We start from the raw sequence: 15,060 nt of genomic DNA, 5'->3' as shown, positions 1-15,060 counted from the left end.
TCGTAGTGTTAAGAAATGACAGTTTTGTAAATTTTTTAATTGTATTTGACAAGCAAATCACACTGTAATAGTCAATTTACTCATCAAATTCCATTTCTAGAGAAGTCAATTTACCCGTCAAATTCCATCTTTAGAGAAAGGTACAATCCGAAGTCTTAATTGCACCACAATTTTCCTTGAAAAGCCTAGTAAAACTTCACTACTCACAAAAAGGCCAAACCAAACCCTTCTCTACAAATTAGACTTTCCTCATTATGTAGGTGGATCCAATGGACATGGACAATGTCAAATAATTGACCTCGCCCATATCCACCAAATCTCGAAATTCACAATAGACTTAAGCCCAATGGACATGGACAATGTCAAATAATTGACCTCGCCCATATCCACCAAATCTCGAAATTCACAATAGACTTAAGCTCAGAATTAAGGAGTCAAATAATTAACCTCACCCACGTCCGTCAAATCCCAAAAATCCACAATCCACTTAAGCTTCAGGTCAGGATCAGGGTAGGGGCCACAATCCACTTAAGCTTGAGGGGTAAGGGCACAATCCACTTAAGCTTCAGGGTCACGGGTAGGTGCCATGTCGGACCCAAAAAGGACAATTGACTTGTCTAGCAGGCGGCTTGACTTTGCAGTGTTTGCTGTCTCATTCAGGCCGCCACTCTCCAATATAATCTCCTCCATCTGCTCGATGTATTTGCAGAGCCTTCTTATTATGTTTGCTGCCATTAGCCTCCACTGTCAAGTTGAGGTAGCTACTCATTAACAGAAGAGCAAAGCATCCAAATTCGCGCTCTTTCTGTTTTCCCGATTCAATGCCTCTCACCGTTCATCTGTGCCATCTTGTTGCATCTGCTGTTTTCTTCCTCCTCTGTTCCACAACATCATGTCTCGCCATTAATTGTGTTTCCCATACATCTCCATGTGGGAGCATTGAAATCGCGTACCCTTTTGGGGAAAATGGCAGCGGTTGTGGCGATCCTGAGTTTCAGGTACACTCATGTGATTCCGACAACCATCCCCTGATTCATATCGGTGGAAACGAATATCACATACTGGAGTCATCTTTCTTGGCGAACAGCAGCATATCTAAAATCTTGACAATTGTTAACGATAATCTGTGGGGAGGCAGATGCAATTTTTCAGGTAACTACTCTCAATTCTGGTTGCCCGCCTCTAATTTTCAGATCCTGGATACATACACTAATCTCACGCTTTGGAAGCGCTGCGATGATCAAATTCCTCACAACATTTCTGGAACTTTGAGTTTATGTGGCAATGATTGGTACTATAGTTTGAGTCCACATTTAAACTCAGAGGGCACAACATTCTGTAACGCATTTCAGCTACCAATTAAAAAGAACCTCTATACGCAGTCCATGGATAATCAGACTTTACTGGGTCAAGGTTTTGAGATTACATGGCATGTCGACCCCAACAGAGATGAAAGCTGTGCAGTTTGTTTGAAGGGTAATGGGATTTGCGGTTATGATATTTTGAAACCAACCACATTTGTTTGCTATTGTCCCGATGGCAGCACGCATCCAGACAAATGTCCTGCCAACGGTAGGTTTTCTGATGGCCTTTTGCAAATTTGAGTTTGAATTCTCTCAATTAAATGTAGTTTGGATTTTATGGTTAACATCCAGTAGTTTATATTTTGATTTTGGATTTTATAGTTTAGATTTATCTAATATTTTTTCACTCTAAAAGTAATTTGTATTTTTTACATTTTAAGAGATTTTTTTATCACCCACGTCTAGTAATGTTAAGATGAATATAAATTGGTTTAATTATTAATTATAATTATAATATTAATTTTGTGTTTTTTTTATTATGTATTTTGACATAGTTAAAATGTTTTATTGATAATTATAATTATTAATTATTAATTATTTTATTGTTTTTATTTTTATTTTTATTTTTATTTTTATGTAATTTGATAGTGTTGAAATGTCAGACAATACATTACATTTTGAGTCTTTTCTGTAGAAATCACAAAAGACGGGTTTCGAACCAGCCAGTGTGGTTCATCATTATCATCATGATAAACCACATTATTTTCTTCATGTGATTTCTACCAAAAAGACTCTTTTTAATGTAATATGGATCACATAATCCTGAATTCAAAAACATCTATACTATACTAACACAATCACATTAATATATGAGATTGATATACACAGTGAAATGTATAATAACATTGTTCGGTTTAAATTTAAATCTTATTTAACGATTTGCCTTTATGAAATATTAACACAAAAAGTAATAAAACTAACTCAATATATTTAATATTTTAATTTTATTTAATCTAATATGTTAATTTTATATACATTAAGTTGCAATATCTTGATTGGACAATTTAAGTAAAATAAATATTTTGATTAGAGAATTTAAGTAAAATAAAAATCTAAAGATGTGTCAAACTAAGAATCTGCCATACACCTATCACACATAATTGCAGTTGGCAAGTAAATTTTTTCTAACAGAGTATCTAGTTTTTTACTAAATATTAATTTAATTCAAGCTCACTAAATTAATTTTTGTTAATTGAACTGTAATGTTTGATATTTTTATTATTGAGTCTAGAAATTCATTCTACAACCCAGGATGATTGCACTTGAAGAAATTAGACCATGTACTTAATCGCTTGATTCAAAACCCAACCAATCAAGTCAACAAAGTGCTTCAATCATGAATCAACCCAACGAACCACTTGAATCTCTAGAGAGATCTCTGGACAGTATGGATCGTTGTTACACAATAGTAACTGAAAGAAACTATTTGATTCCAATGTGTTTATTTGATTCCAATAGGTTTAAAAAACAGTGAAATAAAATAAATAATTTTTAAATTAAATTTGGTATTTTTTATTTGAAATTGAAAATTAATTTAAATATTTTTCATATTATTTGTTGAATGATATATTACACGAAAAATATTCTTTAAATCAAATCTTATCCACTCATTATCCAATTCCAATATAAACAACTCCCTAAATCAAAATTCCTCGAACCAAATTCCAATATAATAACTGTAACTAGGTTGATAAAGACATATAGCAATCATAGGTTCAAGAATATATATGTGTTTTCTTAGATGTCCAGTCCGAATTTTCTAACCAAAAACTGCGGATTCTTGCAGGTACTGCATATACTGGAGGTCGAAACATGCCACCGATTATAATAAGTAAATATCAAATTCAGTATATTTTAAAGAATAATCTATTTGGGGTTAGATTAAGATAACGCTGACATCAATCTGTTCATTCCAACGCAGGTTGCTCCGTTGTAACAGTTGTTGTTATAGCAGCAATAGCACTACTATTCTTCTTCAGGTTTTATTCAAAGAGGAAAAGGCCTGCTGGACCTGGCCGCATCGCTACTTCGAAGGTAGAGAAATTCCTAAAGGAATATGCTTATGAAATGCCAACCAGATATTCATACTCTTACCTCAAGAAGATCACAAACAACTTTGCAGAAAGGTTGGGAGCTGGAGGGTATGGTGTGGTTTATAAAGGTAAACTTCGGAATGGCGCTCTAGTGGCCGTTAAGATTCTTGATAGGCATAGGCACAGCGAGGCCCAATTCATGAATGAAGTGGCCACCATTGGACGGGTCCATCATGTCAATTTGGTTCGGCTGTTGGGGTATTGTTTCGAAACCCCAACAAGCGCGCTGGTATACGAGTTCATGGTTAATGGGTCTCTGGATAAATTCATATTTGCAGGAAAAGAGAAGGAGGGAGTGCTAAGGTGGGAACAATTGTATTCAATTGCTTTGGGTGCGGCTCGTGGAATTGCATATTTACACCAAGATTGCGAGAAGCGCATCATACACTTCGACATCAAACCTCACAACATATTGCTTGGTGCAGAGTTTACACCAAAAGTTTCCGATTTTGGTCTCGCAAAATTTTGTGGCAAGGGAGAAGACCATGTGTCAATGACGGGCTGGAAAGGGACTCCAGGATATGTTGCACCAGAGGTGTGTTACAGAGATATGGGTCCTGTTACAGATAAATCAGATGTTTATAGTTTTGGAATGCTTTTGATAGAGATGGTCGGAGGAAGAAAGAACACCAATTGGGAAGGGAGCTGTCCCAGTCAATTTTACTTTCCTGATTGGGCTTTTCAGCTGCTTGAGAGTGGGGACTTGGGGACGAGACTGAAAGGAGATATGGAAGCAGAAGAGGAAGAGAAGACAAGAAGACTGATCAAAGTTGGATTGTGGTGCATTCAATACAACTCAGCTGATCGTCCTTGCATGAACAAGGTTGTTCAAATGTTAAAAGGAAATGGAGATGATGTGACCAATCCTCCATTGCCCTTGCATCCCTGGATTGTATCTTGAACCTATTTGGCGCGTAGTCTAATCAGACTCTGTTTTTCTTTGAAAATTATGGAAATTTCCATAATATTTTGATAAAATCTGACAGGGATTTTTGTAAATCTAGATTACTGTCGTCAAATTTCAAGATTTTGGATGTCCCAGAGCTTTTTCATAGTGTTGAATCCATTTCTACTATAAAAACATGATTCAAACACCGGTACTGCAAGATTTCTTGAAATTTTTCTACCAAAATTCCAACCACTTATTTTTTTTTTTTTGCCAAAATTCCAACCTTAACTGTCACTATTTTCTTTAGTAATTTTCACCGGGAAACTTTCTTTTCATCTTAAAAAGATTGCAGCTTTCAATATTCAGATGAGCCTGTGATTTGCTGCGAATCTACGATAGGCTGTGGATAAGGTGAGTTGACCATGGAGGGAGGCTGGGAGCCCACAAGCAACCGAAAGTTGAGAGTGCTTTCGGAAGGCACAAAGTATAGTATGGGTTCACATGTTGTCAAAGATGCCACGTTATAGGCAAATGAAGGAGCTATACTTGTATCCCTCAATATTTAGATCACGTTAAAAACATGTGTAAGACTTTCCATATGTATGGAATTTTGAATCTTGCATCTTGACTGCTTATACATGTTTAGTAAGGAAATGGGATTATTAAATTTCTATACATGTTGATTGAGAAAATGAGAAAATGGGATCAGCAATTTTTTTAATGAGATGGATTATAGTATAAATGATTTGCAAATTGTTTTTGGTATCACATTAAAATATCTTATTGTAATCAATTTATAATATTATGATTTTTTATATTATAAAATATATTATTTTAGATTTCAAATTTAATATTATTATCATTATCTAATGAGAGTTTTTTGTTGGTGGGATAAAGGATGCATTTTTCTCAGCAATTTGAAGGCATACATATTTTACCCCTTCTAGTTTTGAATGAATTTTTAGGAGGAAACACATGTTCTTAACCATTAGGCCAACTCAAGTTGTATAAAGGAAAGAAATTAAATAATTGAAACTAAAGGAGAGAAACAAGTAAATAAACAAGTGATCTACACATGTTCTTAACCATTAGGCCAACTCAAGTTGTATAAAGGAAAGAAATTAAATAATTGAAACTAAAGGAGAGAAACAAGTAAATAAACAAGTGATCTACACAAAATGAATACAAGTTGTGATTCAAAATATATAATGCACGAGAAAAAATAATTAGTCAATGAGGCCTATGCTATGGTCTCTTTTTCTTAGTTGTGAAATAAGTACAAAGAAAGGGACACTCACGATGGAGTTTTCATAGGCATTGCGGCCTAAATGGCTACTACAAAATCTTCTATCTCCTATGTTATGCTTCAATATTTCACTCCTAATGTTCTTCTTTATTATGGAACAATAACAATACCAAAAGAATGGTACCCCTTTTGCTCCTAGCGACCCAAATTTAACATAACTTCATAATCATTTAGGATTAAGGTGAGGTTTTCTGGATGGCTTAGCCCTCAATCTGTGTTAGGGTTTTGGACAATCGGATTTTGGACAATCTAGATTCTTCTTTAAATTCACATGTTATTAGCTCCATGTGTTTGAGTAATATGAGTTAACATGGCATCCACTTGGTACCATGGTGGTTAATAGGCTAAGCCAGCTTGTCAGAGACACAAACTATGCATACCAACTTTGATTGAAGTGATTTTTGCACAATTGGAAATTTTTTATGTGTAAAATAGTGTTGAGGGGCTAGAGATAAGATCATAAAGTTTTTGATCCAAAAAAGTGCTATTTGATGTCTCAAACTAGCTTTGGACATGTTCATACCTCATATCACCAAACTAGGTCCTACCTCTAAAATGGCCCATGCACTGTAATTTGTTTGATTTTCCATCCAAAAAGTTCTAAGATAAATGATAAATAGGGATGCTTTTGGCCCCCAAAACCTTTTATTTATTAGGTCAATAAATTTTCATCTTCCTTTGTGACACCCCTCTTTTTACCGCAAATTTTGTAATGTAATTAAGAACATAATGCTAGGGTGCCAACATTGATGTTATGATGTCAAACTCTATTATATGATGTAATGTTTATTTCTATTAATAAAAATGCTAGAGCTAAAGAGTATGATAGAGTATGTCAGGTTGCATTTACCTAAGATATTCATCAAGAGCAAAGCTATTTCCATGGCCATGTATGATTGATTGATGCATTCAACTAGACTACTATGGTGTGTGAAACTCCATGGTTGAGAGCCATAATTGTCAAAGGGTCGGGTTGCATTTACCTTAGATATTTATCCAAAGAAGAGTTATTTCCATGACCAGGTATCAATAATTGATGCATTTAACTAGACTACTATGGTGTGTGAAACTCCATGGTGTGTGAAACTCCATGGTTGAGAGCCATAATTGTCAAATGGTCTCTGTGTTTGAGAATTGAAGAGTTTTGTTGTAACTTAAAGAGTTATATATGACTTACTAAAAATTATCATAGATTTCTATTGTGTATAGCTGATTGTTGCTTTCTTTATTCATGGAGCAATAAATGAAATATATTTCTATATATATTTCAGGGGATCTATAAGAAATTTTCAGATTCATTCTACAAAAGGATCTGGTATTGTTGGGGCCAAAATCGCAGTGTGTTGTAGCCATGGATGGGCTTGCTTCAATAATGGTTAGTGCACGAAATTATAACTCTAAGATGGTATTTTTCTAAGATTAGCACTTGGACTGATTTTGCTTGAATGAGAACGCATTCTTGTGAATGTAGAAGATTCAAGAAGATTGTAGGGAAGACCAAGCTCCCAAGGGAACCTTGGCCAATTCCCTGAAATACTCGAGAAACTCTCTTATGACAAATATAAGGTAGAAATCGCCTTGTAACCGAGCCTGCAAGGCAGTTGCAGACGCTTGCATCCAGGGCAGATACGTTGGACAGATCAGACAAATATGGGAATTTGGCTATCCATGAAGGTATCGCGGAGGAGCCGGATATCATTAAGTCTAGAGATGTTCATTGACAAGCCAAGTTCAAGCCCATCCGAGGTGGGGCCCAACACGGATCTGGGTTAAACCCAGAGTGACCAGACCAATACCATAACCAGATAGTCCTGGTTAGATTGTAAAGGAATTCAGCGAAATTACAAAAGAACTGAGAAAGTCGTAGTGTTATTAATCACAGGCTAATCACATGGTTTACCGCTAATCATCGTTATTACATGCGGGTTAAGTCTTAAATATAAGATTAATGCTTAATCTCGCATCACGCCCATCGCTGAGTGGTAACTTGTTGGACTAGTGCGCAGGAGCCTCCCTCGCGCCTCGGCGCTGTAGTGCGATGGCATGCTAACGTGGAGGCACAACAGGGACTTAAGTATGGACCTCTCCATGAAACTTGTATAACAAGATTTTGTCGTTTTACACAGAAAACCCAGACCTGGTGGGACCCAACTTAAGCTGAGGGGGCACACGCCACGTAGGCTAGGATAGGGCCACATGTGACTCTGAAAAGACATGGATCAATGACGTGGCAAGAGTGTAAGTGTGGCACGCTACTGTGTGACACGTGGAGGGAGGAAATGGGCATTTTAGGTGGCCAAGGTGATTGGTTATGATGAAACATGGCCCTTTTAGTGGCTGTCACACGGAAAAGTGACATCATCACGAATTCATTATGACATCATTGGACATGTTCTATGTATCGGGGTGACAAATATATTCGTTAATTAATAAGGGTCATGTCTTCTATTAGCGCAGGGCCTTTGGCACCTTTTCTAGGTTTGGGTGTAACTGATAGAAAGCATGAGAGACGAATGTCCGTCAAATAACGTCTGTCGTGTTGTGCTAACTTGGGGAGGTGTTCACCTTTGGGTTTGGGCGCGATGGTGTTGGCACGCTGATGAGGACATATGCGAACTGATGTGGCAAATTCTGTGTGCAATGTGGTAGCACCATGAAGGGTTGTTGATGTGGCGAGGGACTTAAAGGGCTTAGATGTAAATGGTCATAACTTTTGTTCTAGGTATTGGATTAAGATAAAATTTGTATCGCTAGAAATCTCTCAATGAGCCTAATCCAATGGCAATATTAGAATTTGATTGTGAGAACTTTTGGAATTGAGTGTTTTTATAACCCCATCTTCATAATGAGACCATGGATGTGACGCCCTCGAGTCTCGGGCAGACGTGCACGATGGGCGGGTGCCCTCGTGCACGATAGCGGGTGCGTTTTGACACGACGACGAGCGGATGGGCGAACCTCCGACGATGGGTGGACCCGACGAATGGGCGACCCGCGTAGCGGGTGACCCATGGGCGACCCGCACCCGGTGGACGGACGAGGCAAGCGATGAACAACACGGTTGTAGGGACGCGGGCTCGGTTCGATGGGCAGGTGCGTTACAGCATAGGCGAGCGCGGGATACGACGGACCGCGGAACGATGTGCGACAAGCTTCGGACGACGGACAGGCGGATGCGACGAACAACAAAGACAGTGGGCAGCGTGCGACAAAATGACGAGCCGGTTGTGATGATATTGTGACGAGCTTGTGCGACAGGGATATGAATGCGCTTGGACAGAAATAAGGCTAAGTGTGGACGAGCATACTAAAGCACATAAATACATATCGTGTGAAGGCTTATAAGCATATAAATATGCTTGGATTATTAAAATATAATATGTGGGGGCTTTGATGTAAAATAATGGGGGCAGCCGTGAGTGGAGCACCCCTTAAAACATGAAAAGAAGGCATATTATATGGAGGAGTACGCATATACAAACATGCGTGGATTAATAAGATTAAAATACAATATAATAATGTATACGTGGGCTTTATGTGTTAATGAGTGGAGTCGGCCTTAAGTAAGCAACCCCTTAACACACATAAGAGATGCGTATATATTATGGGAGGATGAGACTTCATTCTCATCATCGACTTTCGCTCAAGGAGCTCGCATAAAAGGCAAAGGAAAAGTGCGAAGGTTCACAAGGTGATGCGGATTCCTCATGCGCATAAAGGTGAAGAAGGCTTCACATATTTCAGATTTGGTTATGCGATATATGGTCTTGGTTAAGGGAGATTTTATGGTCTCGGTTGAGGGAAGTTTTGGTACACGACTTTGAGCAGATTTGTACACGGTCTTGTGTAGGATTTGGAGGAGTGTCTTGGTGACCCGTGTGGGGACCCGTTCCTAGACAAAGGTACATAATGGTGTATGGTTAAGGCTTCTTATGCCTTGTTGTATTGATTCTAAGTGTTGGCCGTGGACTTGCCCGGCACACTTGTACATTTGTATATTTGAAAAAGATCATAATATATTCGAGCAGACTTTCGGGAGTTGCCCCTCCCATTCTTCTCGGTTGTTTTGCAATTGTTATTCGGTTAAATTGCATATGATAATGTTAAGAATGGTTTATGAAGATTGATGAAGATTAATGCTTATGATTATAAGTGAAGACATGTTTATATCGGTTTAAAGCTGATTATATTGGTTAAGGCGTAGTCCATAAACGTTAACTTGTTAAAAAGGGAGCGTTCGGTGGTGCCGCACCCCGCCGGGCACGGTAAAAAAAAATTGCCGTAGACTTGGGGGCGTGACAGGTGGTATCAGAGCTCGGTCGGAGCTGGTGAGCAGATTGCTCGTGGAAGTTTTCAAGATTCGGTTTGAGCAGGGTTGCTCGTGATGAAGATTATGGAGAACAGTTTGGGTTACATAGACTTGATGGTTTGTGGTAAAACCGTTCAAGCCGTGGTAGACATGAATGTTGCACATAGCTTTATGACTACATGGTTAGCAAAAGAGACATGGCTGACATCTATTATGAAGATCGAGACAGTGGGCTCTAGAGCTAAAGTGGTCGGTTTGGTACGAAACGTACCTATACAGGTAGAAGGATGGAGAGGTCGGTTAGACTTCATAGTGATGAAGTTGGAGGGCTTCGACATGATACTTGGACGAGATTTCTTGAAGGGCAACAAAGCTGTTGTTGTCCCCTTCTATGATGAAGATGTTGCAAGCTTGACTACGATGAAGGAAGAACTTGAGGATGATCAGGTTGACCCAGGATCGTGCAGGTTGTCAACATGTATGGATGAGGTCACTCACATGGAGGGACCGCATGATGATAAAGTAAGTATTGTTACTTGTGTTTCATTTGGGCATTTGGTAGATGGATCATGTGCAGTGAAGGGCAAAACCAGTTTGCCTATGCTATGGAGGATCTCACCGTGGATGACTATGATGGAACCTTGTATGGAGAAGCAAGGATCGTTGGTTGATGCGGGACTTGTTGGGGCTATTTGTGACCTTATGGCTGAAGGTGCAAGGGCCCGTGACAAGGGTGGAACTTGATGATCGTTGTGGATGATTGGGTCATGCTTTAGCCACATGGCTAGGTGCCCGGCATGACTCGTGGACTGGTTGAAGGGCACACCTTTGGGTGGACTTCTCATGGCCGAGACCAAGAGATAGTCTTGATGGACACCTTGGTGGAGAAACTATGGAGAAGGGACTCGTGATGACATGGTGATATGGTTGGTGACCGAGTTCACTAAACCGAAGATTAATTACTTGGATGATGATTAGATGAACTTCTCATGGCCGAGACCAAGAGATAGTCTTGGTGGACCTTTGGTGGGGGAGCTCATGTTGACATGAGATCATTGTGACTTTCAGGACATCATACATGGTGGACTTAGAGGTCTGATGCATTGAGGAGCCGAGGTCGAGAGACTTTGATGTAGTATGGGATGCATACTTCCAAAGTACATGTATGGGCATGGCTTGGAAGGGTGACTTGATGTGGAGGACCGATATGGGACACTTTGAGGTGATGGGGTTACGATGATGATGATGGTGCCTTGGTGGACATACTTGGGCATGTGTTGAGCCGAGACTCAACTACTTTACACACATGATGATGTTGGGACAGATATGGCAGACTTAGCACATTGACACCAACACTTCGTGGACAGCATGCGGCAGATGTGATGGATGGAGTTTTCATGGACCTGAGCATGGATTATGGGTGATGACACATGACCGGGATGTGTAGCACTTATACATGGGCAGTTTGCACATGGAGATGACTTGATGGAGACAGGTCTTATATGTTGGCAGTGATGGTTGCCTTATATAGGGGTCTACATTATGGTCGATACTAGTCTTGGTGGAGAGTCACTAAGATGGTGTGTTGTCGGAACTACAACGTTTTCGGGTGGAGGAGAGTGTGACGCCCTCGAGTCTCGGGCAGGCGTGCATGATGGGCGGGCGCCCTCGTGCATGACAGCGGGTGCGTTTTGACACGACGACGAGCGGATGGGCGAACCTCCGACGATGGGTGGACCCGACGAATGGGCGACCCATGGGCGACCCGCACTCAGTGGACGGACGAGCCAAACGATGAACAACACGGTTGTAGGGACGCGGGCTCGGTTCGATGGGCGGGTGCGTTACAGCATAGGCGAGCGCGGCATACGACGGACGGCGGAACAATGTGCGACAAGCTTCGGACGACGGACGGGTGGATGCGACGAACAGTAAAGGCAGCGGGCAGCGTGCGACAAAATGACGAGCCGGTTGTGACGATATTGTGACGAGCTTGTGCGACAGGGATATGACGAAATGCGCTTGGACAGAAATAAGGCTAAGTGTGGACGAGCATACTAAAGCACATAAATACATATCGTGTGAAGGCTTATAAGCATATAAATATGCTTGGATTATTAAAATATAATATGTGGGGGCTTTGATGTAAAATAATGGGGGCAGCCGTGAGTGGAGCACCCCTTAAAACATGAAAAGAAGGCATATTATATGGAGGAGTACGCATATACAAACATGCGTGGATTAATAAGATTAAAATACAATATAATAATGTATACGTGGGCTTTATGTGTTAATGAGTGGAGTCGGCCTTAAGTAAGCAACCCCCTTAACACACATAAGAGATGCGTATATATTATGGGAGGATGAGACTTCATTCTCATCATCGACTTTCGCTCAAGGAGCTCGCATAAAAGGCAAAGGAAAAGTGCGAAGGTTCACAAGGTGATGCACATTCCTCATGCGCATAAAGGTGAAGAAGGCTTCGCATATTTCAGATTTGGTTATGCGATATATGGTCTTGGTAAAGGGAGATTTTATGGTCTCGGTTGAGGGAAGTTTTGGTACACGACTTTGAGCAGATTTGTACACGGTCTTGTGTAGGATTTGGAGGAGTGTCTTGGTGACCCGTGTGGGGACCCGCTCCTGGACAAAGGTACATAATGGTGTATGGTTAAGGCTTCTTATGCCTTGTTGTATTGATTCTAAGTGTTGGCCGTGGACTTGCCCGACACACTTGTACATTTGTATATTTGAGAAAGATCATAATATATTCGAGCAGACTTTCGGGAGTTGCCCCTCCCATTCTTCTCGGTTGTTTTGCAATTGTTATTCGGTTAAATTGCATATGATAATGTTAAGAATGGTTTATGAAGATTGATGAAGATTAATGCTTATGATTATAAGTGAAGACATGTTTATATCGGTTTAAAGCTGATTATATTGGTTAAGGCGTAGTCCATAAACGTTAACTTGTTAAAAAGGGAGCGTTCGGTGGTGCCGCACCCCGCTGGGCACGGTAAAAAAAAATTGCCGTAGACTTGGGGGCGTGACAATGGAGGTCGGGTTAATTGAAAGTAACACTTACATTCATCCTGGAAGACTACATGGGGGTGGAAGGGAGCATTACAATCATAGTCAAACTTAAGCAATATAAAGAAAGGGCATTATACAAATGTTGCAATTACAAAGAAAACATTGTTTGCAAAATGTGATGAGTATTGTGAAATTTTCTAGAGACTTGGAGGAACGATTGACCCAACAATAATAAAATATGGGCACCAAGTTCAAAAAATTCACAATAAGTACATTACAAGTTGTCACACAACTATTATGTAAAAAAAGTTGTCACACATCCTACTATGCCCATAGATTGGGATCAGAGAGGAACCCTAGAAAATTCTTGAGCATTATGTATGAAAAGATAAACAAGGTAAAGACCTACATACCAAGGTTAGGAAGGAAAGAAAATAAGCTATGTCACTACCTATAACCTCCTAGTTCATCTAAATGACACGATTTATGCATGGCAATTGGATGTGGATTTTGGTCATAGTGCCCCCACTTTTCTAGAAACAAGTTCGGAATTCATTATACCCTCCTTATCTTTATGCTCTAGCATGTGAGAAGACTCATTCGCTTATGAATTTTGGCATTTGATACATGAGAAAGGGTCTTCATCATGGCCATTGCATGACGTGCTTTTACAAAACAAGAAGTAGAAAATATATGTGATAATGAATGAGTCTTTCTTGCTAGTGTTTGAAGAAATATAATTAGCTTTTCTCCATTGATGTAGGTTTTTAAAAGGTCTATTTATATTATATGATGAATATGCTTTTGAATATTGTGATACCAAGAAAATATCTTATAATATGGTATAAATATCAATAAAAAACAACAAATATCTTACAATGGATTGTGTTGCACTTAGTGTTATCATTGATGACAATAAGTGTCATTGATGTCAAAACGGAATACCTACGAAGCAATATCATGGTGCACATTCTAGCAACATTACTTATGAAACAACTTGATCTCTTGTTCACTCTCATCTCTTTCCATCTAAGAGGTTTGAATATTATTAAGTTTTTGTGAAGATATGATACCCTAATAGACCTGTGGATAACATGGTTGGATTGTTCTGATCAAGGCCTTTCCAATGACATATAATTCTTTCAAAAATACCCCTCGAACAAGAAGTTATGATCATTTGAAATGGAGGACCCAAATATGGGGCAATAAAACCAAAACACCAAAATTATTAAAATATGTGCATGGGTCATGGTCACATGGACCCCAAAAATTAAGATCATGATCTAAGCCCAAAATCAAAAGCATGGTCACATGCCAACATGGTGAAGAGATTAAGGACGACATTCCAAATTTGATGGCATGACCTGTGACCAGCTCCACTGATTTAATGGCACAACCCATGGTCAGTTGCACCAATTTTATGGCATGACTCGCGGTTGGCTCGCCAACTTTTATCAACAATTTTGCATATAAATACCCACTCCATGAAGGAGATCATAAATGACCTTGTGCAAGAAATGAATATATGTTTTAGTTCGAGAGGAATTGGTCTAAGATTGAAGTTTTCACTTGGGTGGTTGAATGATCAAGTTTTTATTATACATGGTGTTTGGTTATTCAAGTTCTGAGCCATGAAGGGGCGTGGCCGAGCCTTGTTTTGTGAGAGACTATGACCGAGTTTTGCTAAGCATAAAGTCTTCTTATGATCAATGATAGGTCATGGCTAAGTTTTGGTTATACATATGTTTGATATGAGCAATGACAGACTGTGATCAAGCTTTTGGTGATTAGTGACAAGCCATGTCCAAGTTTGGTTTGGCATGGACCCTTATCATGTAATTTAATGAAACTATCAGGGATGAGAATTGGTCTCATTGCATAAATATATAGAAAAGGGGGGGTTAATGGAAGGTCAAACTTATCTAATGTGGAATCTACATTATTACCGTTCAAAATAATAAAAGAAAACAAAGGAATATAGTCATATATTAATTATTTAAATGAAATTGTGGAAGGTTAAGTTGGCTTCCAAGGATAACATATTGGGATAATGTTTTGAAGTATTT

At 39.3% G+C, this 15,060-nt stretch overlaps 1 protein-coding gene across 1 annotated transcript; it reads left to right on the top strand.

The window, feature by feature from the left end:
* The first annotated feature begins 736 nt into the window (after positions 1–736).
* LOC149174627 (LEAF RUST 10 DISEASE-RESISTANCE LOCUS RECEPTOR-LIKE PROTEIN KINASE-like 2.4) lies at positions 737–4,514 on the top strand. Its single transcript, XM_089422643.1, has 3 exons — positions 737–1,572; positions 3,151–3,195; positions 3,286–4,514. Exons 1-3 carry the CDS (start codon positions 822–824, stop codon positions 4,356–4,358), a joined length of 1,869 nt encoding a protein of 622 aa, XP_089278769.1. The 5' UTR covers positions 737–821; the 3' UTR covers positions 4,359–4,514.
* The last annotated feature ends 10,546 nt before the right edge of the window (positions 4,515–15,060 follow it).

The sequence above is a fragment of the Pinus tabuliformis genome, chromosome 4_1 (assembly GCF_031772625.1).
Source record: "Pinus tabuliformis cultivar Carrire ecotype Pingquan chromosome 4_1, CPIR1, whole genome shotgun sequence".
Lineage (NCBI taxonomy): Eukaryota > Viridiplantae > Streptophyta > Pinopsida > Pinales > Pinaceae > Pinus > Pinus tabuliformis.
Note: the sequence above shows the minus strand (reverse complement) of the source record. Positions and strands in the feature narration are given on the sequence as shown.

Excerpts from the sequence above, each read along its gene's own strand:
- LOC149174627 (XM_089422643.1), top strand. The coding sequence starts at position 822 with ATGCCTCTCACCGTTCATCTGTGCCATCTTGTTGCATCTGCTGTTTTC. Across the intron at positions 1,573-3,150 it reads AGACAAATGTCCTGCCAACG|GTACTGCATATACTGGAGGT; the intron begins GTAGGTTTTCTG and ends GGATTCTTGCAG. Across the intron at positions 3,196-3,285 it reads CATGCCACCGATTATAATAA|GTTGCTCCGTTGTAACAGTT; the intron begins GTAAATATCAAA and ends ATTCCAACGCAG.